A 23,112-nucleotide genomic window follows, 5' to 3' on the forward strand; every position below is an offset into this window, starting at 1 on the left:
GGAATAGCCAGCTGCTGTTCTTATTTACCTTTATAGAGAGCAGCTTTCTTATAGAATGAACATGTACTTGAGATAATCTTCTAGAATGAAAAGACCTCTTCAGAACTATAAAGTTGAAAACTGATGAGAAGGGTAGAAGGAGGTGAAAATGAAAATGGTGTGTGTGTGTGTGTGAGAGAGAGAGAGAGAGAGAGAGAGAGAGAGAGAGAGAGAGAGAGACAGACAGAGAGACAGAGAGACAGAGAGACAGACAGAGAGACAGAAAAACAGAGAGAATGTGACACTGCAGTCTAGACAATGAAGTAGAATGATATATGGACAAGGTCTCTGTCCAGGAGGAATTCAAAGAAGTTCAGTTTAAAGGCTGCAGCACTGACCTCTACATAAGTGAGTTCATAGTTTCAAAATCCAGACTAGAGTTCATCTTTATTCTATCATCAAGATATTCTAATCGCTTCTAAGATATGTCATTGATGTACTGTAAGTCATGGAATGACGTATTTTTACTAAAGTATATGACCCAGATGGGTCCACGGAGATGCAGCTGGACTCATAAAATTCTCTTTTAACAAATATAAAAGAAAGCATGACAGGACAGAGTGCTAGAACCCTGGTAGAAGACAGAGATAGAAATGCAGAGAGTTATGCCAAGGAACTGGTCAGCCAGCATATTTTTAGACTAAAATATAAGTAAGACCAAGGTGCACTAACACAGCAGATACACTTTAGTAGCTAGGAGGATATGTGGTAATAAGGAGATATTTTTATTTAATTTTTTCTTAAATGAAAAAAATTAAGAACAATTGAAATCCAGTGGAAATAGTCATTGAGAAGATAAGTCTGTATGAAAGAAAGGATGATTAACTACAGAAGTGAGACACCAGCCATAGAGGAATTGATTTGAAATAGGCAGGGAGAGCTTTGTTTGCACTTGTCAATACTTCTGAAATAAAAGACTTAGAATAGATCAAAAACACAGCCATTGACAGAACTTCATCTGTGTTACCAGAAAGAAGGCATTCTAATCTCATAGTTTTATATTCTCTAGAAGGACATTGCCATATAATTTGTCATTCAAATTGAAACCCTTTGAGAAATGATTAGGTATCTTCACAGTTAAACTGGAAGTGTTTCAGCAAACTGAAATGTATGGCACTTTTGAGTTCTTCTAAAAACTGACTCTGGTACAGAGATCTAGATTTTGATACTACTATGTATCTGATGGGTGAGGTGTCAGTAGAGGAGTAGGAAATGATCACATATGTGGAAATAGATGAGATGATAAATCACATATTATCAAGCTAGGTATTATCTGAGAATCTCATTTAACTAGAGAAACATTGAGTCAGTGTAAACCACATGCCTCAACATTTACCTAAAAAAGCAAGTTGGGTCCTTATGTTCAATTTCTGTCAATCATTAGGTGAAGGTCATCCTAGGTGAACATCACTTACTTTACACCTGCCTAATTGGCAGACAGTGGATTTGTGTAACCGACATCATTTTCAGACACATACTTGGAGAAGTTGCAGGCCTCATGCAGCAAAGCGATTAAGCAGGGGAAGAATAATGTGGAGAGGGCACCAACAGTTCTCTGCCGTAGTTTTAGTATGAATTACATTGCTAGTCAAGGACCTTTTCTGAGAGTCAGGACACACACAGGCAGCTGAAGGCAATGAGCACATGGACGAACTGTGGACAGTGCTGTGAGGAAACAGGATACTTGGCTCCTCTGCTGCAAGTAGAAAACGTAGCAGTGACTGGGATGGTTGTAATTTGGGTCTTTATCTATGTTTGGCAGAAGACGAATTGCTAACTATGTAATATATAATCAAATGTAATTCATAAAAGGCAGGAAAAGTCGTGTATTCTAATTCACTTGCTGTGTTCTCTTATCGAAATGGTACCTACCGAAAAGAGCTCTTCTACTCTTCAATGAAAATTTTTAAGACTTTTCTATTTTCAGAATTTTGTTTATATTGTTAGTGATGGACCATTTTAAATTTGTTTTTAAGGGGCACGACTTCATTGCTTTTCTTATATTCTCACTGGAAAATGATTGCAACCCATTTACATTTATTTATATTTGTAAATTAGCAAATGAATTTTTGCATACCTGCCCATAATTTAATATTGTAATTTTATTTTGGTAAATAATAAATAAGTGAAATGACTGCATAGTTGCTTTATTATTATCCAAAGTATTTAAGATATGAGGTGAAATGAAATTATTTTAGATATTTCCTAGTATCTTTAATAGTTGTATGACATTAATAAAATTAGTGAATTGGTGACATGGAGGCAATATATAACTGGGTAATGGATTTTCTAATCAATTAACTATTAGTCACAAATCCATAGTAGACAAAGGTATATTACTTAAGCATTTCCCCTATGGATTATTTAATAATGTGGTAAATGAGGTATTTCATTAAAAAATCAGAATGTTTTTTTTAATGTCTCAGATTTATAAGTTGAGAATGTTGAATAAAAACAGATAAGACAAATTTGTTTTTCTGTGTCCATGATGACTTGGTAGTTTCTGTCTAGTCTAATTAATAATGGAGCTGAATTTTCATTTAAATAGTGACAATTAAAAATAGCACTTTCTTTTTGTATTGACTCAAGATCTTGGGCTATCCTATATAATTAAACAGAACAGATGTACAGATTTTTTTTACACATTGCCCACTGATACTGTTTTTTGTTTTTGAATGATAAGCTATGTAAGTTTGAATGAAAGTCAATGATGGGAACAAAAAATATGCTAATATAACATTTTAGGTAAGTAATAAAAATAAGCAAAACACAGGAAAAACTAAGACTATTGCAGTAGTGTTTTCAGACTAAAAAACATATTTGCTAAGCTCCTCTTACAGGTCATATTCTTTCAAAATACTAAACATGTTTCTCGTCTCTAGTATCTACATCACAAAGCAAAAGAGAAAAAGAATAAAATTCCTCCTTCAAACTATACCTTTTAAAATACAGTCAAGGGAATTGCAAAATGATACTGGATGTTTAGGCTGATTATATTTTATTCATAACTTCTATATTTCATTCTACCACAAATTTAAATAATAACTCAATTATTATTATTAATCACGGATGTATTTTGACAATAAAATGTACCAGGAAGTATATGCCAAACAGAAGTCAAATTGTAAATGTCAACTTAATTACTTTTTACTTATGCCTTTCCCCTAACACCTTTACATTGTTTAAAAGATTTCATGAATCAGAGTGGTTTGGAGTAGAATCCCAGGTGCCACAACTCCTGGCACACACTGCGAGGCAGAGCAGCGGGACGAAAGCCTGCGCAGACCTAAGAGCGCACGCCCACGTGTGCACACTGACCGACAACAGGCGTGTGCTGGCCTAGCAAGATGCTTTTATGGAGGAAACTTCATGCAGATTTAACTCAGGAGTTTCTAACTGTAGCACTGATAATACGGAGAGCCACACATAACCACAGAAAATGTACTTTTCCCACACACACTGAACATTTTCTTTTTCCTTTCTCGAATTCAACCAGAATGATCATGTCTCCTGCTTTCGGTTTTGCTGCATGTGGGAAATGGGATATTTTGCAGAGAGCATGTCATTGGAGAGCTATTCCTTTCATAAGATAACTTGCACTTGTGTACAAGCAAATCCAGAAAGATACATTGCAGCCATTGGAGATGTGTAGAGTGATTATTATTTAGTGCACTAATTAGGGAAGTAAATACGTGTCTTGTGGTTTCCAACTTCACTTGTATTTAAAGATAACTCCCATATTTTAGAGTGATTGTTGTAACCTAATGAAACCAAGATACAACCATCTGAAGAACTATTTAATAACTGTCAAGATAAAAAAAAAAGGTTTGGCAAAGACTTCAGGGATTCTTTGTAACCATTTATTACATATACATCAGAGTGGATGTTATGTTGCTAGTATCCATGATCACAATTTGAGTGGAATCTAAAAAGTGGCAGAATATGTGAAGCTTTTAAGTATCAGGCATCTGTAAAACCTGTAGGAGAGTTAACTATCATCTTATAAAATAATGTATTTTATAGTATATTTAATTGAAATAATATTTAGAAGTATCGCTTGCACTGTACTTTCTGTTGTTGTTTTTTGCACTTCTGGGGATTGAACACAGGACTTTGAAAGTAAACTATGTACCTGTTCTTTTTAATTTGTTCTTTGTGAGGCAGGGTCCTGCTAAGTTGTCAAACTTCTGATCCTCCTGCCTCCGCCTCCTATGTTGCTGGGCGACCCGCCTTCTCTGTACTTTTAAATGTTATACCGACCCTTTAAGCAAATTTATGGTGTAATAGATTTTCAAATTTGATTTTTTGGAAAGATCTTCCAGCATTCAAAAATTGCATAGTACTAAAATGATGCACTCTTCTCAAAAGAGACCTGGTAAGTGAACAAGTTGCAAAAATGGAGCATAGCAGCCTCATCCTTATCCTCTCAGAAGCTTTTTAGAAAGGTTGGCTCAGGAGCCATGGGTGCCTCTTTAGGAGAAGTTGCAAGTAGACTTGAAAGCAAGGCCATTATCCCTTCCTAGAAGTTGTTTCTCCTGATGTAACCATAAAAACAGCTGTGGAGACTTATGAACAGTGCTTTTTCACTTGGATAATAACTGGTTTGAAATTATCTGGAGTAAACAAAAGCATTCTTTTTTCCCCCCTCTGTCCAAAATGCATTGCTGATGATCAACTGAAAATTGAAAGAGGAAAATTAAACCCATTTAACTATTTAAAAGACTTTTTAAGACTGTCTTATAAACACAAAGGGACCCTACAGATCATTCCATTCATTTGCATTATTGACCAGTTAAGGAAGGTGAAGAGACTCGCCTGTGACTTACAAGATGCTTCCAGTATAATTTGCTTAGCAGCCAGAAACCAGGGTCCCTTCTTACTAATCTTTGCTATTCATCCCTAAATCGTAGCTCTTGTATAATCATGTAATGTATGTGTATACTGATGTAAAACATATGTTTAAAATTCATTATGCTGAATGATAAGTATATAATGAGTGATTTCAAAAGACCATTGCATGTAATTGACATTATGGGGAACAAGGAACTACCCCTAAGTGTTTGAGCATGCACCCACTCTTAGAGACTGCTCTCATGTCTCTCTGTCTCAATTTTTTGAATAAACCTTGTTTATTCATTATGAATGATACATATAATATATTCCCTTTTAATATGGTTTTTGCTATTGCAATTTCAAATGTATTATGATTAACATCTAGGTTCATGTTGATGTTCTGCTTATCCACAAAACAGGTTTAATGTAACTTTTTTATTGGAAAGAAAAAAGCACAGAAAAATAAAAAAGCAATCAAGGAGACAAATTTTTAAAAAGCTGAATGACAGCAGCAAAAAACAAAACAAAACAGTGATACAAGATTTCAAAACAAGATGATAGGAATTTAACATTGGCTGTTATACTGCACATTGTTATCTTCAAAATGGTTGCTCAGGTTACCAGATATAAGCATGTATATTTGATTGAACAAGACAGTTTTCCTTACAACAGGTTCTTTCCCTTTCACCATATCTACTGTAACTTTTGGAGCTTATTTACTTTCAGTTTCTTATAAATTAGCATAACTTAATAGTAAATATGTCTTTATGAATGACAAAGTCAGATCTCTCTTATGACTATTTTCAAAGCAATGAGCTTGTTTGATGAAACAGTCCATATTTTCTCAAGTTATTTAAGACATTCAACTATAATAAGTATAATTTCTGAGATTCATTGGTTAAAATACTTACAATAGCCACATTTCCCTAGAAATAACCTCTCTTGTCTGCCCTTTAGCACATTAGCTTCAAACAACATGCCTTCTTACTAGCCAAGTACTTATAGGATGTTTAGATTAGAGTCCATATAATACTAAAAAAAAAAAAAAGGAAGAAAATTCTGGCAATGACATTTTCTTTTATTGTCATTTATGTAAGATGAAACCTAAATAGAGCTCTGCTCCTAGTTCTCAAATGGTCATGATCACATAGACCTGGATTTTCCTCATTCTGTTCCAGCGGTAAAACTCTTTACTTATAAAAAGAAAATCAATATAAGGCATTCAGAACATCTTCATGTAACTAAACAGCAGCAAGGATAGATTTCATATATAATTTCATTATTACAATGAACATTAATATTACTATAACCTTCTGATCCCAAGACATCATCTACAATAAGATTTTTAAAAATACTGTTGTTTTAATGGTAGAGAAAAATTGCTACATATTGTATATTGTACATTTAAAATAAACTATTATCTGTAATGCAATTTGAAAATATATCAAACTACTGGATATATTTTTTCATGTAATTGCATTGTCTTTTTCTGTACTTACTTCATTTCCAAGATCACTATTTTGAAGAACATTGTCAGATGCGTTGGATAAAAATAATTCTTTCAGTTATCTAAATGTCTAAATTTGATCATAGATGCTTGTTGACACTGTAGTATGTCAATAGTTTTTCATTAAAATACAAAACACTATCTGCCATGTTTTAATTCCAAGTAATGTTATTCATGTTGTAAACAGTCTTCTTAAGAATGACTTTACATAGGGCTTTCAAGAATTTTGAGGAAAGTATACAAATGAGTTTGTACAACAACTGAAAAGGTAATAAAACCAGTCTCATTTCTTACAACCTACTGACACTGTTTTTAAATTATATTTTTTTTTCAAAATCAGAAAAAAGCAAGTGCTAGAAAAGTTTGAATAACTTCTAGTTGTTAAAAATAGCAGAATTACAACACAGTTCTGTTATTACTTCCTTCAAAGTTCTACTTGAAAGGTAAAAGCACATGGCCAAATGCAGAAGTCACTTTCTTTACATTGTAAAATACATGCTTAAGATTTCCGCAGATGAAGCTCTTTCTTTTCATTTTATTGCTGCGATTCCGTTATTTTTTTTTTCAATATAATTTGATTTGACAACAAATTGAAGGTGAAGGGTAGACATTTTGGTGGGTGAAGTTAATTTATTCTTTCTGTATGTAAGATAACCAAAGCAACAGCAACAAGAAAAAATAAAATACAAAATAGCCCTAGCCTTTGGATTATTTAAGACTTTCTGTGTTTGTGAGCCAAACTCCATATAAAATGCTGTCTATACAAATATGCGCAAGACAGCATTGTCATGCAAGCAGCTGGTCAGCAGCCACATGAAAAACACAATGCAGAAGAGTTGTATCCAAGTCCAGAGATGTATTGGAGTCTAGGGATCTATTTTTTTAAAAGATAGTTTTGCTTTTGCACATATTCCATGGGCATTCTTCTAACAATTTGTAGCAATTCTTATTTTTTGCTTCACAACCACCAGAGGTGACTGACAAAAACTGAAAATGAGCTTTGTGTGTATTCATGAAATTCTGGGATTAGTAACCTGAAATAAAAAGATTTATGTGAAGTGCAGGTTTTCATACATAGGCTGCGCTCCCTTAAGGATATTTCCTGTGGTGAGCAGAATATAGAAACAGTCTAAAGGCGTACACTGCTGTAACATGTTCATAGGCTGCTTTGTAGTCCTCATCCTTCTTGAAACCTTTATTTTTCAACCCCTGTCTATAAAGGTCATATGGGATGTGTTGAAATGAAACAAAGGACATCGAGCATTGGAGATATGGAATAAATTAGTTGAGGGTGAAAATTGCTCTAATAAAAAACTGCATCTGTATCTTACAATCATAGTGCTCATTCAGATGGTAATAGAAGCAACCAAATGACAGGCTTATGCTTGGCTTAAATAAGATCAACATTTCCTCCACAACATTTGAAAGATAATGTATTAGGAACTGGGAATAATTTCCTTGACCTTTTAGGAAAAGAGTGCATGACAATATCTCTGCTAATGAGAAAGAGAGGTCAGAGGTGGTGGGGAGAAAGACGGGGAAGAAAACATTATTCCATTGATTTCAAAATGCAGTTTAGGGTCTCTGAGGCCAAAGAAAAGAGGATTTGCAGCAGGGATGTGTCTGCTTTGAAATACTGCCATTTTGCTCCCTGTTTGTAAGCATTTATTAGATAATCCGGACACAGCAGCACTTCAGAGCTGTGGAAAAGAGTTTTCCTTTGAACAAATAGTGGTAATTTTTTTTTCACAAGCTAATAAGTACATACCCATTTTGAATATTGTGCTAGTGTTTAGGATAAAATAGCATGATGAGATTATCAGGAGATAATTTTTATTTATATATTTTGAAATAGTGTCTCACTATAAGAAATATTACAAAATATGTCTTTGAGTTTTCCCTTATACTGTTTTGATATGTTGTGGTAACAATGAAACAGAAATTATCAACCGTGTACTTTTTGAAAAGAATGATCTTTAAATTTTGAAGTTAATGTAAATTCAAAAAGGCCAGATTTCAATAAAAACATATTGTTATATATGAGTAAAGATTATATGTGCAAATATCTTAATAATTTTTTGTGAATTAAAGAAATAAACTTTCTATAAGTACTTCATGCCATATTTTAAAAAATAATTTGAAATTTGTCTCTGAGTTTTTCACTTTAATTCATAAATTATCTTAGATGGGAAATTTATGTTTTTATGTTTAAGTTCCTCAATAATATGTTAAATATGCTCCAATTTAAGTAAAATAACCTGCATTTGACAATGGAATAACCTGTGATCTTCTCTTTACCTTTTAACAGTGGTCTTTTGAACTTCTGTTGTTCATATATTTGGAGATATTTTTTTCCTCTGTGTTTGTGTGTGTATTTTGTGTGTGTCATATAATTTAAAAATGAATTTAAATTTTAAATTTGTCTGCAGGTTGGACATGGAAGATTTGAAGGTACTCATCTCTTTTAAACAAATTTTCCAATTAATATATTAATTGAGCAACAACTAGGGTCAAAAGTCTTCTGGGAATTGGACATATAAAATTAGCAAGACAGAAATTTTTACCTCAAGGTGTTGACAAATCCATAAACAAAGTATCAAGCTGGTCAATAATATATTGGCTGGCAGAGAGTGTAATGAAGTAAAAGAAGCCATCCTTGGAGTGCTCAATTTTATTTAAACTGGTTAAGCTTTCGGCAGTTTAAAGATGGCTAGAAATTCTATCATTCCTCCCATCCAGAACTGGAGAAAACCTCTTCAAGCCTCCCACCCCAAAATCTGGATTGCCTACATCTATTTTGACAATACAGTGAGACAGAATTATCCTCTACTAGTGGCAGCTTTTTCTTTCTCTGTCTTGGAGCTCCTGCTGTATTGGAATCCATCCATTTGTAACTCACCACTCTGAAAGAGTGCTCAAGGTAGCCAGTTGGAAAGGCCATGTGAAGTGAAATATTATTACAAAGTCCTCAGATTTTCTGGACATGCTAGCTGAGGCTTCACACCTGCAAAGAAAATACTGTCTTGAACATCCATCTTAATCTCGAACATCCAGAGGCCTGCAGGCCATTTACTCTCTGGCTGCAGTTACATGAGTGATCCCAGAGGAAACTGCCCATTTGGGTCCAGTAAACTTAAGAATATGTGAGCAGTTACACTAAATTATTGTTAAGGTAATATGCAAACAGTACATTCATTATAGGAAAATAGCATTTTCCAATGGGTTTCTGGACACCATCTGAACAAGCAGGGAATGATCCAACAAAGACTTGCAGGTGTTAGGAGTTTAGACCAATTGTGGGGCTCTGTGTTCTTTCCTTCCAAGTATTATTTTTACATATCAGAAACATGTCTCCACCTGATTGTTCTCTCACCCCAGGGGCTTATCACAGTCAGAAGAGTATGGTTCTAGTCATTATTGATGCAATTAACTTTTCTGCCTTAGGGAAACATTTTTAATTAATCAAAGCATTCTTGCTAAGTCATGTTGGCCATTACAGAATACAACCCTATAATTAGTGTTGTAATTTTGAAAAAAAAAAAAAAACGTGTAGCTTAAATGCCAGTAAAAACTTTTATAATAAAAATATTTTAAGGAAAGATTTCATTTCTGAAAAGTTCACAATGAACAAGCTTTTACAAACTTTTAAGTACTAGTCTCAATAATTGCTGAAGAAATTGTGTTGCTCAGAGGGAGCTCCTGAGGTCACATCTGTCAGTGCGGTGAGTCTTGGCACTGTTCTTGACAATGAGAAATGTTCAGAAAATTTTTAGGTATCATTAATTTTAAACTGCGTATTGCACTTAATATCACATTCAAATTTCTTAGAATACCTTTTTAATCCTTGTATTATACATGTACCCTAGTTTATGAATTAATTTTTAAAGTAAGTCAGGCTTTTAATATAATTTTGTATAACATGGTATGATTTCCGTATGCTACTACATCTGCTCTTCAGAATCAAATGAAGCACTTGATCAAAACAGATAGGGCTTTCGAGAGGGGATCCTGGGCTCTCTATTTTTGACACAATTCCTAGTGATTTTGATATGTAGCCATGAACATTAGGAGGGTTTTAAAATGCATCACATCACTGCAGATTTTTCTTCTTTTCAAAGATACATGTCTTAAAATTAGAAACTGATTTGTTTAAGCCCAGTATTTTCACAATGACTAAAATGTTTAAGATAAAAACCTGTCGTTTGAGTTAGTTTTCTTGGTAATGCCACATCATACTGCATTATTCCAGTGTTTGCCTTAATGCTGTACTTAGTGCAGGCCAGGAAATATTGAAAGAGATTTGTTATTGGGCATAGGAAGCCTAGCTTCAGGGCGTCTCAGTGAATGAGGTCTGCCCACTCACCCCCAAAACTCAAAGCAGAAATATTAATGGTGAAAAGCAAGAAAGGAATTAAATCAACACAGCTCTATAGAGAAGACAAGGGCAGTCAAACATCTGACTGTGAGCTTTAAGTTACATAGAGAAAATTTTCACTTTAATTAATTTAGCCCATTTCCCATTAGAGGGGGCCAGAGGTAGACATAAAACAGGCGTGGCCAAAATGTGTTTTGATTGATCATTTTCTCCAGGCTATAAGCTCCTAGGCAGTGTCGGGGCTGACATTGGCATGGCTTGAGGTGTCAATTTGGTTCTCTTCGAGAGATGCTTGTTGTTCCTTAGGGGACAACATGAGTTCCCCTCATGCTCTACTTAAGGGAATAATCCCATTTGGGGCAGATCCGTTCCAAGGTGACTGCAGGTTTCAGGCAGTGATTGGAGACGCTTAGGCACCACTCCAGGGGGGTCTGGAAGAAGATGTTGTAAAAGCAAGCAACTGAATATCTTTTTATGTCTTGAAAAGACCTCAGTTACTTTTGTTTTGCTGTCCTCAGTCTTGCAGGGAGACAGTCTAGGTTAAGCAAATTTAGGCTAATCAGGCTTTTATACCAGTATTCAGAGAGGCACACCTTAAATGATTAGCATGCCTATGTGCAGAGCTGAACAGAAGTCTGACCCAAAATTCATTATTAAAGAAATAATAATTCTAAAAAATATTGAAATATTCTGATTTTTATTTCTCAGTATGTAACTTCAGCTGTGGTAGAGATCTCTTTTATTAATTCTATATATGTACAATGTATAGAAATGATAAGTATTGAGAATCTTCACTGAATATTGGTAGGCTGATTCAGTGTCAATGTTTTAGTCCGCAAAAAGCCAAAAGGACAGAGCTTATGAACCAAACTTAGCACAAGCAGCTCTTGATTTAGTTGTTCTTTTATTTGTAAGAGACACATTTCCTCTTCTAACATGATATGAGAAAGTTAAGTTGGGTCAAGTCATTTAAATTCGTCCATTTAAAGAACTGGAGACTAAACCAGAATTGTTCTGATTTTTCAAAAATAGTTCTCCACAAAACAAAAATGGCTTTGAATTTAGCTGATAATGTCCATTTCCCTTTGAAACATGGCTTTGTCTAATACACTTATTATCCATGACCCCCACTGCTGAAATCTTTCTTTTTGAAAAAAAATCTTGCCGTCAAAAGAGCCACCAGCAAGCCTGTCTCTTCTGTGATCATACCAAGACTACAAGGCAGGACTCCAAGGCCAGAGTTATCCCTGAACATCATGGGTTCCATCAATCTGGAGAGTCATGTAGTTCAACAGTAGGAGACTTACATTAATTTGATGGTGTGATTGGTTTGAAGGTCTTCTATTTGATTGTTGATCTTCATTTTTACTACTGATAGACTTTATTATATTTATTTTTGGATGATGATCTTTCTCTTCTGGTCTTTTAAGTTTCATATATTTTTTCTCCAATTTCGATCTGTGTCTTTATTGTACTTTATCAGAGGTTTTCTATTTGTTTTTCTTTGTCTTTACCCTTCCATTAAAGGTAAACATCAGCTATTGGATTTTTATTTAATAAAATTTGATGTCTCCTTTTATCCTTCAGGGTTTCTTTTTTAGATAAATATCATTGCAATTATTCTTTCCCTGCTCTCTTTATGAAAAACTGAACCCATTATTCTAATTGTCCTTATCCCTCTTTTCTATTTTGATTTTTTGTTGGTACTTTACATAATCACATATCTGTTATTTTGCAATCTTGTTGATTTTCTATCTCTTTTTTTCTAAAATCAGAGCAGGGATTTGTGTTGACTTTATTTCCATAGCTTGAACAATTAACACAATGCTTAGTATCTGTGTAAGTAATAGTTAAATAAATTGATACATGAAAAGGTTAGATCAAATAGTTCGCATACCTATTGTCCTGAGGCTCTAGGAGACTGAGAAGGAGGAGGAGGAGGATTACAAATTTAAGCCCATATTGGGCAACTTAGCAGTTAGCAAGACTTTGTCTCAAAACAAAAATGAAAATCAGGACTAAAGATGTACAGTTCTACAAAGACCTTGGAATGAACTCCCAGTACCACTCCTACAAAAATATTAGTACGGAAATTTCAGTGATGTAGTAGAAATACAATATGATACGCATTGTGTTTTCTTTTTAGAAATGAAAATTTAGCTTAGAAAAAAAATTATTGAAGTGGCAAATAAAAAGGAAAGAAATATAAAAATTATTTCATCAGATATTATAAAACCATATTACAGAATTTTAGATATGAAGTCAATACAAAAATAACAAAATCCTCATGAAATAATTTATGTAATCAATTGAGCTGTTTCTAAACTTGTAAAGCAACTATGTCATGAATAACCAGAACACACGTGAAGAAAATGAGATTGAAGATTTTCTGTACCTTGAATAAGGATGATTAGATGTAATATATGATATGATATATGATGAAAGGTGGTTTGGGGACACAGATACACAAGGGGGGTAATGAAACAGACTAAAACAAACACCTCTCTGGATACTTGACAATTACTAAGGTGACCTTTATCAGTAGAGAAAGAACCAACTCCCTGGCGGATGTTAGTTGGAAAAGTGAATCAAAGAATAAATGTTCAATCTGCAATCAATGTCACTAGCTACCCTCGCTTCTCAATTTCTTTTATCAAATCCACAATTTTTTTGGTCTTTCTTCTTGCTTGTCTGTCTTCCATGTTTTGTTTTGTTTTATTTTTAAGTTTAGGCTCTTTTCCCTGTTGTTACTTTGGTGAGCTTTGGGAAGGTGAGCATAGGCAAAGGCTTGGGCTTATTTCACAATATTTGGATGGAAGTAAGTGAATCACATATTTCATAGAAAAGATAATTATACAACTTTTTAAAAGAAAGTATATGTCAGGATCTCATATTTCCTTTGACCTATTTATATTAATAAAATTTAATTTATAACCTTAGTAAGTATTGGGGTAATGCTTATGTTGCTAATGTTTCAGAGAGTGTATTGAAAAAGAGGTTTCATAATTCTTTCAATATTTATTTTTGGCCAAAAGCTAATGGCATAGTGTTATTTTATTTCAAGCAGAGTACTTAACCTGAAATGAACATAAGAAATGTTTGTTAGTGTATATGTGGTTACAGCATGAAAATTTTTGTTAATATTTGATCCTCAGCTTTATTTGACAATTAATGACACTATTCTAATAATACCCAGTAATGAAAATGTCTCCTGTGCATTGTATATAATCTTTGTTGTTTTCAGAGAAATTTTCTGAAGAGACATATTTTTCTGGAGCCAACATTTCACTTCCTGTGTTTTCATTAATACTCATTTATTAGAACATTTTTTCACTTTCAGTTCAGTAAAAGCATAGTGATGGGCGGCTATAGAATGCTTAGCCTTGAAGGGTGATTGTTGGGAATGCATCCTGGCCCAGGAGCCCTGTTGCTATGGTGATGCTTCTGCTCTGCCAAGGCTGTTTCTCACTGTGGGTGGAAAGAAGCTCCCCTGCCAGCAGCTACGTAGGATTCTGGCAACTGGAGAGAATCTAAAATGATGTGCTGCTTCACCATATGGGAGTTCTGAATCTTCTTTGAGATGTAATAGGCGACTCAACTCAGCCACATAGGAAGAGAGGGGGTGATTATGATGTAGCTCATTGCAGATGCAATATGTGCCTGATGAGATACTTAAAGCGTCTTTGAATCAGTGTATTGCTGAGGTTCTGATGTTAAATAGAAACGATCTGACTACACAGTGATGGTGGTTTCTAGGAACTTGAATCTGTTAATAAAGATAACAATTCTGATGGATTTAAACGGAAGCATTTGAAAAGGGGATAAAAGCAATATTTGGAGACCTTATTTTCATTTTGAACTCTCTTCTAACTCAGGGCTGTCATTTTGCTTTTACCCAATATTGGAATTTGTCTCATAGCTTTCTAAATGTGAAAGCTGCTATGGAACTAAAGTTACAGTTGGTGCTCCGGCACACTGACTTCCTGGTCCCTTGTGGATGCAGAACCTTGCATGGAAGCTAATGTGGGTTATGTAAAGCACAGTGGAGATCTTGCGAAGTAAGAACGAACTGACTTCAGAATTAATTACCAAATTATTCAGAAATCCTCAGTGGTACTTTTTGTGTGTGAGCACTCACAGACTTATAAATTTATCTGTTTATAAAATTAGTCTCTTTCTGATTTCATCTTTACCGTTGTAAACCTTAGATTCTGGGAAATACCAGTTGTACTTTCTATTAAGTACTTGGTGTTCAGTCTCCTTTCTTGTAGCCATCTATTCTGAGGCATTTGTTAGATATGTTTTTTATGGTTTTGATACCTCAAGTTGTAAAAATGAAGTAAAAATCTTCCACAACTGTATTAAATGCTTTGAGCATAGCAAAGAGAAACATCTCCAAGGGATGATAGAATTTGAAGTGTGAGGATAATAGGTATGCTGGTTAAAACTAGAGAGAACCTTCTTTGGGTTGGTACCAACTTTATTTCTTTGCTTTCCTCTACTTGAAAATAATTACTGAGATGGGAATTTGTGAACATTGAAAGAAAGAGAGTCGTCCAGAGATTTTTATGTCACCCTGTTCATCTCTACCCGAAACTGTGTTCAATGACATTCAGATACTACACACACTGGCCTTGGCCATCTGCTGGAGAAATTGCTTCCTCCTATATGAAGTTTCAAGCTGTTCTAACCTTTCTCCTTTCCCAGATTTTATGTGACTGTGTGTCTGGAAAGGAGTGTTCAGGAAATGTTTTGCTTTCACAAGCAACAGCTATGGAAATGTAGAGATAGTTAGAATCCATTTTTAAAATTTTCTTTCTCTTCTTCTGAAGCAGATGAGATGGGCTGTTACTCTCAAGAAAGCTAGTCTAATGAGCAGTAGGAAAATAGCAGACTAGCTCAGTCTTGGAACATAAAGTTACTTCACACAAGAACTTTGCAATTATGTCATGCCTCATATTTTGCTGTATAGATGTAAGTATCCGTCCTCTGAAAATCCAAAAGCCTCCAAAATCTCAAACTTTTTGAATCCCAATATACAACCACAAATAGAAAAGCCTTCAGCTGATCTCCCATGATAGATTACAGTCAAAAGATAGGAACTCTGAAACTATTGTGTTTATTTAGCTGTTATTCTATGACAAACATGAGTTTATATTTTAAATTATGTAGACTTCACAAGAACTATATGACTGAAATTCTTATTGTCATTTTTCAAGATAATATCAAAGAATAAGGTTGCTACAGATCACAAAATGATAAGAGAAGAATTCTTTCCTGTTTGTTGTCTTATTTCTGTTGTGTCCATGTCTTGTTTTCTGAAAGGCATGGACATAGTATTAATAGGTTTTGCATGACAAGTGACTACACACAGAAAACATGTGATCACCAGAACTCTAAATTAATTTCAGCTACTACATGCTACAGATTCAGATACTGTCTACCTTTATTTTCCACTTTTCTAATTTCCTTGTCAAGTTTATAATGCTCTAACAGGATTTAAATCACTGAAAAATAAAACTGCAAAGAGTTGAAAGAATAAATACCATGATAATAAAAATGTATGCGTGTGAAGTTTGAAAATGATGAATGCAAGACTGAACAACGTGATGCATGATGAAGATTATCATGGGAAGTCTGTGTTGGAAAAGGGGTTTTGTGGGTTTGGAGGGATGAAGACGAAAGTCATTAGAGGTATAAGCATTTTTCTGTCTTTGAAGCATGAGTTGTAATTAAGGAACTGACTCTTTAGACTTTTCAGGAGACTCTAAGACTTGATTTATATGGTTGGCCTGATAATATCTATCAAAGCAAATATAATTTCCCATAGAAGTGAAGTTGAAAATTTTTAATTAAATGAGCAAAAATACAAATTTTTCATCTTACTCTATTGATCTTCCACAGGGTGTTTTGAGTGCTGCATTAAATGCCTGGGAGGGATTCCCTATGCTTCTCTCATTGCCACTATACTGCTGTATGCGGGTGTCGCCCTGTTCTGTGGCTGTGGTCATGAAGCACTTTCTGGAACTGTCAACATTCTGCAAACCTACTTTGAAATGGCAAGAACTGCTGGAGATACACTGGATGTTTTTACCATGTAAGACTTCCACCAGTTTTGTATATTATGTAAATGTGTATGTTGTTTGCTGCCCTATGTGTTGAATAAAAAATAGGTATCTAAAGTTAAATGCAGTACTGGGGTGTAGGAAACATATTTTTAGACTCTAAATGATTCAGAAGAACACAGACAGATGTAAACTTCTGCCAAATTAATATGATAATAAAATAAGTAAAAAGATAAGCAACTTGGAAGTAAAAGAGAATAAGAATTTGGTGTTGAATTACAGAATTTATCTCCAAACAAGTTAAGAATTCTGATAATCTTCTGATAATTTCATATCCTCAAATAGAAAATAACTCTTTATGACACGATTTTGTTTTTTGGTTGGGTGGCCTGTGTGTGTGCATGTGCGCTGTTATAATACCACTACTCCTGGTCCCAGAAGCCCTTGGCTTTTATTACTCTTGCAACTTTGTTTTTCATGCTGCTTGATGCTATGAGTTTTAGATAATTTTCATGACAGTTATTTTGTCATTCTAAATAAATTAAAGCATTCTTAACATATCCCTTTTTATGTAATAAGATGATTTTAGAATTATAAATCTGATTGATTATCTGGATGGTGGTAAAATAACTTTATATTTTATTTGTATCATTAAAACTAAAAGAAGTTGACCACAATTCTGATTTGCACAGGGCAGTTCATATTGGTGTAGTGTAACTAAAACCTAAAACCCTAATTTAAGACAAAATTCTATGCATAAAACTAAAGTTCAACTGGAAAAACGCTCTAGGTAACAGACAACTGTTGTTCAGCTATGCTATCAAAAATACATCACATTGCTAAATTTTATTATATCCCATGAGCTATAAGCAAGATGTTTTGAATGAGATAATTACTGTAAACTGCATTTATCATTTTGTCCATTAAAATTTGTTACTTTCTATAAAAATGAAAAGAGATTGTTGTTTGTACATTTCTATCATGTAATAAAGCATGAATTTTCTACCCTGAGGTCTGGAAGGCAGGTACTTCCAAATGGAAGCTATAGCAAAATTTTTAGGGTAAGAAAATTTAGAAATTTATGTTTAGCTAGAATATATTGGAAATAAAATGTGAGGAAATACTGATCACATAATAAGAAGTATAATGTCGAAAATGTTGTAAGGCCAGGAAACCTCATTCTTATAAATAGTGGCTAGGGGAGAAAAAGACAGATTAATCAAGAAATAAAATTATTATAAAAATTTATCCATAACTGATGTGTATAGATAGAACTTCATCACTGAAAAAATCATAAATAATAAAGAGTTGAATATTTCCCATTATAAATTTATTTTGCAAATTAACTTTATAATTAACATTGTTCATTAAATTGAATCCTTTATGCTTCTATAAGAGAAGAACCAATTTTCATCAAATTTCTTGCAAACATATGCATAAAACTGTAAAGTTCAATAGCTATCAGGGTCCGTGGATCAAATATCATTGATTTTATAAGTAACACTATTTGGACTATCATTAAACTATTGAAAAATGTACTAGATTATTAAAAGTTAGTTTGAGGAGAGTTTTATAAAGATGATTGCATGACTATATTTTAATGTGATAAAACTGACATTTTCTTTTTAGTCATATCTCAGTCTACCACTGTTCATTATTTTAAGCCACCACAGATGTCCTTAACATCTACAGATTCTCTACATTTAGACTACATTCAAATTGCTAAATTGAGCCCTAGTGTGTGACGTTTGTAAGGAATTATAAGGTTAATGAATAGCAAGCTTGTATATATCTATTGTTAATTAATTATCAAGATATGCTTGCTATTTAGATAATAAATGTTAGTATACCCAGAACTCTAGTAAAAATCTCATGCCAATGTATAGGAATTCCGAAGAAAGATTAGAGTTCATACACTTTATTTTCTAGTTTTGTTTTTGGTAAAATAAATCTTGCTTTTGGTGTGATGTGAGAAATTAAATGTTAAACCAATAATGCATTTTGGATGGAAATAACATTTTAATTGAAATAATTAATGCTCAAATGATGTAGTTCTTATGGAGGCACCAAATATATTGAGACTCATTACCAACAAATAGTTCACAAAAACTCAAATGGAAGATACCTGCTGCAGAGTTCTCAGTGAGATTAATGTCAGTGGATGCATTCAAAACTTACATGAATATCTACAGCAGGTAAAAATTGCCTATGCTCCCTGTTGGTCATCAGAGGAATGGGAAAAGTGGAGGAACAGAGCATATTGTATGATATATATTATATGATAGATAACTATATTACTAATCTCTGTTAGTTCATCAAAAAGAAGAGTTTGTGCTTTCATTGTTTGATTGTTTGATCATTTTTTGTGCCTAAATCTTATAACCTAAATAACTACTTCTAAGATAATAATATGTTAACTAGTGTTAATTTCCTTTTTTTAAAAAAAATTCTGTATCATTTCTACCTTTTTGTTTAACTTTTTAAAATAAAATAATTAAGGAAGTGTATGGCGAAGGAGAATAAATGATATGTTTATAGGTGATACATCTTTCTTGGAAATAAACTTGAAAAAAAGATACAAGGAACAATTGTGAAAAAAAGACTTTGAGTATTCTAGCATTTACTGACATTGTTAGTTTTTCTCTTTATAGTTTCATGCTTAATTTTACAAAAGCAAGCACTCATTTAAAAGGGATATGATGTCAGTTATTTAGTGGATGAGTAAACAATTTGAAAAAAAGTTCCTAAGACCTGACGACTTTCACCTGTTGTTCTTGGGGTCACTCTTTTTCATCCTCAGGAATCACACACTTATTTGTTCTTTCTCTCTTCTTCTCTTTCATTTTTTGTTGTTCCTCTTGTGTTCCCTCTGCCTCCCTCTTCTATTTTCTTTACACATAAGAATCCCAATGTGGTAATATCTCCAAGTCTAAAGGGGAATACAAGAGGGGCAGGCACTCCAAAATATGATCCATCTGTGGAAATCATCATCTTCCAGCATGCAAAATCTTCTTATAAATAAGTTTGCAAAGAATCTTCAGTTTTATCCATACATATTTCAGATGTGTAGTTCTATATACTGTCAGCTCCCACCAATGGGAGGTGTTCTGAAATCTGATGTTACCCTTAAAAGCCTTATGTAATATGAATCTAATCTGTGGAGACTTTCAGAGAGAGAAAAAAGAGTGAGGATTTTGTGGCTTGTCAATAGAATTGTTAGTATTTCTCTGTCTCTGCTTATCTACTTATTTTCCCAGAAAGTTTTCATCCTTTAATCTACCAGTTTAGTTCACCAAATCCAAATCATTTGTTAGCTCCAGTCCTCTGATGTGTAGCTTAATACACAGCACCCATCAGAAGATCTCTCCACACTTTATGTGGGTTTAGCATAGACATTAAGGCTGCCCATTGGGAATAACTCAGTCTTTGTCACATTCTGCTCTATGGTTAGAAGAAACTTTCCACTGTTTCTTATGAATCAAAACTTTCTTATCTGAGAGCTTTTGGCAAGGTATTGTCACCTGAGTGGAAGGGTAGGTATTTTACTTCTGAAAAACAATTTCGTATAGGACAATGACATATGGAAAGTGGTTAGAAAAGTAATTATCAAAAAGTGATAGCTAATTTCGTTGTGACTTGGTTTCTTGAGTACCTTTCTTGAATTCTGGGCAAAAATCAGCTTTAGTCATGAATATGACCCCCTATAGTTTATTCAACAGATGTTATATTTGAGCTTTAGAAATTACAGTGAGTATACAGGACCTGAGCCATTGATTTCTATAGTGAATGTATTTATTTTCAAAATGATATACATAGCACTTCAAGTCAATGCATTCAAACTAAGTTCACTATAGATAATGAATTTTTTAATGCTTCAAATCAAAAGCAAGAAGTAAAATGAGATAAAATAATTAACAAGTTTTGCTCTCAACTACTTTTATATGTATGTGAATCTGTATAAAATTGTTTATGTTTCATGTCTATTCCATGGAATGTAATGAAGTACAGTTATTGGTAGATTGACAAATGAAAGTAAAATAAGAAAAGAAAAAATAATCGTGAACTGATGGCAAGACAAAACAAAGCTACTTAAATTGATAAAAGCCAGGTCAGTATACTGATCTGGGGTGTGCTGATCGAGGTGTCAGTCCTGAATATGGAAGTCTTCTACTTATAATAATGTCTACTTATAATAATATTATGTATGCAAATAGAATTTAAGCCATAGCTAGAACTTACGGTTAATATGCCATAACTGAAGTTCAGACTTCTGAAATGACAATTAAATAGTGTATATTGTATTAAACAATATTGCAGCCAGTACAGTTCTCAAATGAATATTCAAGAAATTGAACAAAAGCTAAACACTGATATAAAATAATAAAAAATTCAAAAACCTACACCTGAAGAATTAAGAAAAGAAAGATAATATACTCTGGATTTGGTCCATATTGATGTTGACCATTTTTAGATAACTTGGACACAATTTACATAATACGTCTCTTCATAATATCTTTATAACTAAGAGGAAAACTAATACTGCCTGTATCCTCAGTCTTTGATGTGGATAAAGTTAGTTGAATTTTTTACAAAATAGCATTACTGGCACATAGTAAGCACTGTACATTTATTTCCCAATATGATGGTAATGTGAATGATAAAGATGACAGTGATGGTTTTAACAATGACATAGATAAATTCCTTTAGTCTGTGTCACCCTTTTAACGCCAAATATCATGCTTTCTAACCCCTGATTTTCCTTAGACACACCCTTCTTGCCATAATACTCCTGTTGCTCTATTATTTGCTTTAGATATTTCAGTGGAGGTAAATCTATGATCAAGTTTCAGGCTACATCAGAATTTAAAGATCTAATGTCTATTCTCTTTTCTAACACTCAAGAATATAAGAATAGCCAAGGGATGTTGCTCAGGCAGTGCCTACCAGGCAAGTGTGAGGCCCTAGGTTCAATTTTTGGCTCAAAAGAAAGAGAGAGAGAGAGAGAAATATAAGAACATAAGAATATAATAGCTTCAGGAAAATACTTACAAATAACATGGCTGTAATCCCAGCACTCAGGAGGCTGAGGCAAGATGATCATTGAAAGTTTGAAACTAGTCTTGGTTACAAAGTGAGTTCAAGGCCAGTCTGAACTCCAGAACAAGACCCTTTTTCAAAAAGATACAAACAAACAAACAAAAATTATAAATAAGAACAATTGTAAAGAAAATAAGAACTTATAAATAAGAACTATGGGAAAGAAAAGTGAGGCATGAGCCAAAGGATTCCAGTTTTTATGGAAATAGTTTTGGGCTGAAAGAACCTTGTAAAATTCATAGATGAGTGCGTGGATTGGCTTGAAATTGAGAGATTTGCCTGTCACTGAAGGTATTTAGGTAAAGCTGTAATGAACTTCTAGTTCTTAAAGACTTGCAACCTGTAATTCTTTTAGTCTTGTTTATTTAAGAACTATCTTAAGAAGGCTGTTCATTTTAGTAACTGTGTTATTATTAATATTGAATATGCAACTATATTTTTTAAATTCCTAGAATTTAGAACAGTTTACAATATTGTTTTCAATGACGTATCTTTTTTTCCGGCTATTTTTGTTTCATTATTTTTTTAATGGAGTTTTTCACTGTTCAAAAACATTGGCTTACCCTTTTTTTTTTCTAATTATTGTGCTAGTATTCAAAGACACAGAACACCTTAAGACAAGTTCCTAATTCCCAAGTGTGATGTATCAAAGATATAAAAGCAAAGTGTCATCTATATAATATTGGGCAGATCCAAATCAAAGAATAGGGCACTGACTACTGCAAGTTCTAGGATCAGACCAACCAAATAGAGTGAGAAGATGGAAGTATTGAAAACAAAAAAAAAAAATGAAGGATTTAACATGATAAAATTAAATTTTGCTAAAAATGTTATAGAAATGTTGAAATGCATACATAAGATACATGTCCAAGTAAAAATGCATGTGGCTTATATAATCAGTCCCTAATTTTAGTAAATGAAGAACTAAAATGTCAGCAACAAAGTATTCTAATGAAAAGAGTCAAAATATAAAAACAAGGGTACCAGTAAAAATACAAAAAAAGTTATACTCTCATATTCACTAGTAAACTAACAAGAGTAATATTTCATGATACCATTATTTTTGCTGACCAATTTATCAGAAAAAAATGAAGTATCATACCTAGTATTAAGAATGAGAGAATAGACTTTCATGCTTCTTGTCAATGATGTTTTACTTTCTCAAACTTTCTATCATTTTGATGTATATACTAGAA

At 33.4% G+C, this 23,112-nt stretch overlaps 1 protein-coding gene across 4 annotated transcripts in view; it reads left to right on the top strand.

The window, feature by feature from the left end:
* The window catches only part of Gpm6a (glycoprotein M6A), a 293,169-nt gene that overhangs the window by 234,966 nt on the left and 35,091 nt on the right, over positions 1–23,112 (top strand). For all 4 annotated transcript variants that reach the window (XM_013151670.3, XM_063234736.1, XM_063234737.1 and 1 more), the window contains exon 2: positions 16,659–16,851. In XM_013151670.3, the coding sequence (XP_013007124.1) occupies positions 16,659–16,851 (193 nt within the window). The remainder of the gene's footprint in view (positions 1–16,658; positions 16,852–23,112) is intronic.

The sequence above is a fragment of the Cavia porcellus genome, unplaced genomic scaffold (genome assembly GCF_034190915.1).
Source record: "Cavia porcellus strain 051 isolate PalLab524CR breed Dunkin Hartley unplaced genomic scaffold, mCavPor4.1 scaffold_24, whole genome shotgun sequence".
Classification (NCBI taxonomy): Eukaryota; Metazoa; Chordata; class Mammalia; order Rodentia; family Caviidae; genus Cavia; species Cavia porcellus.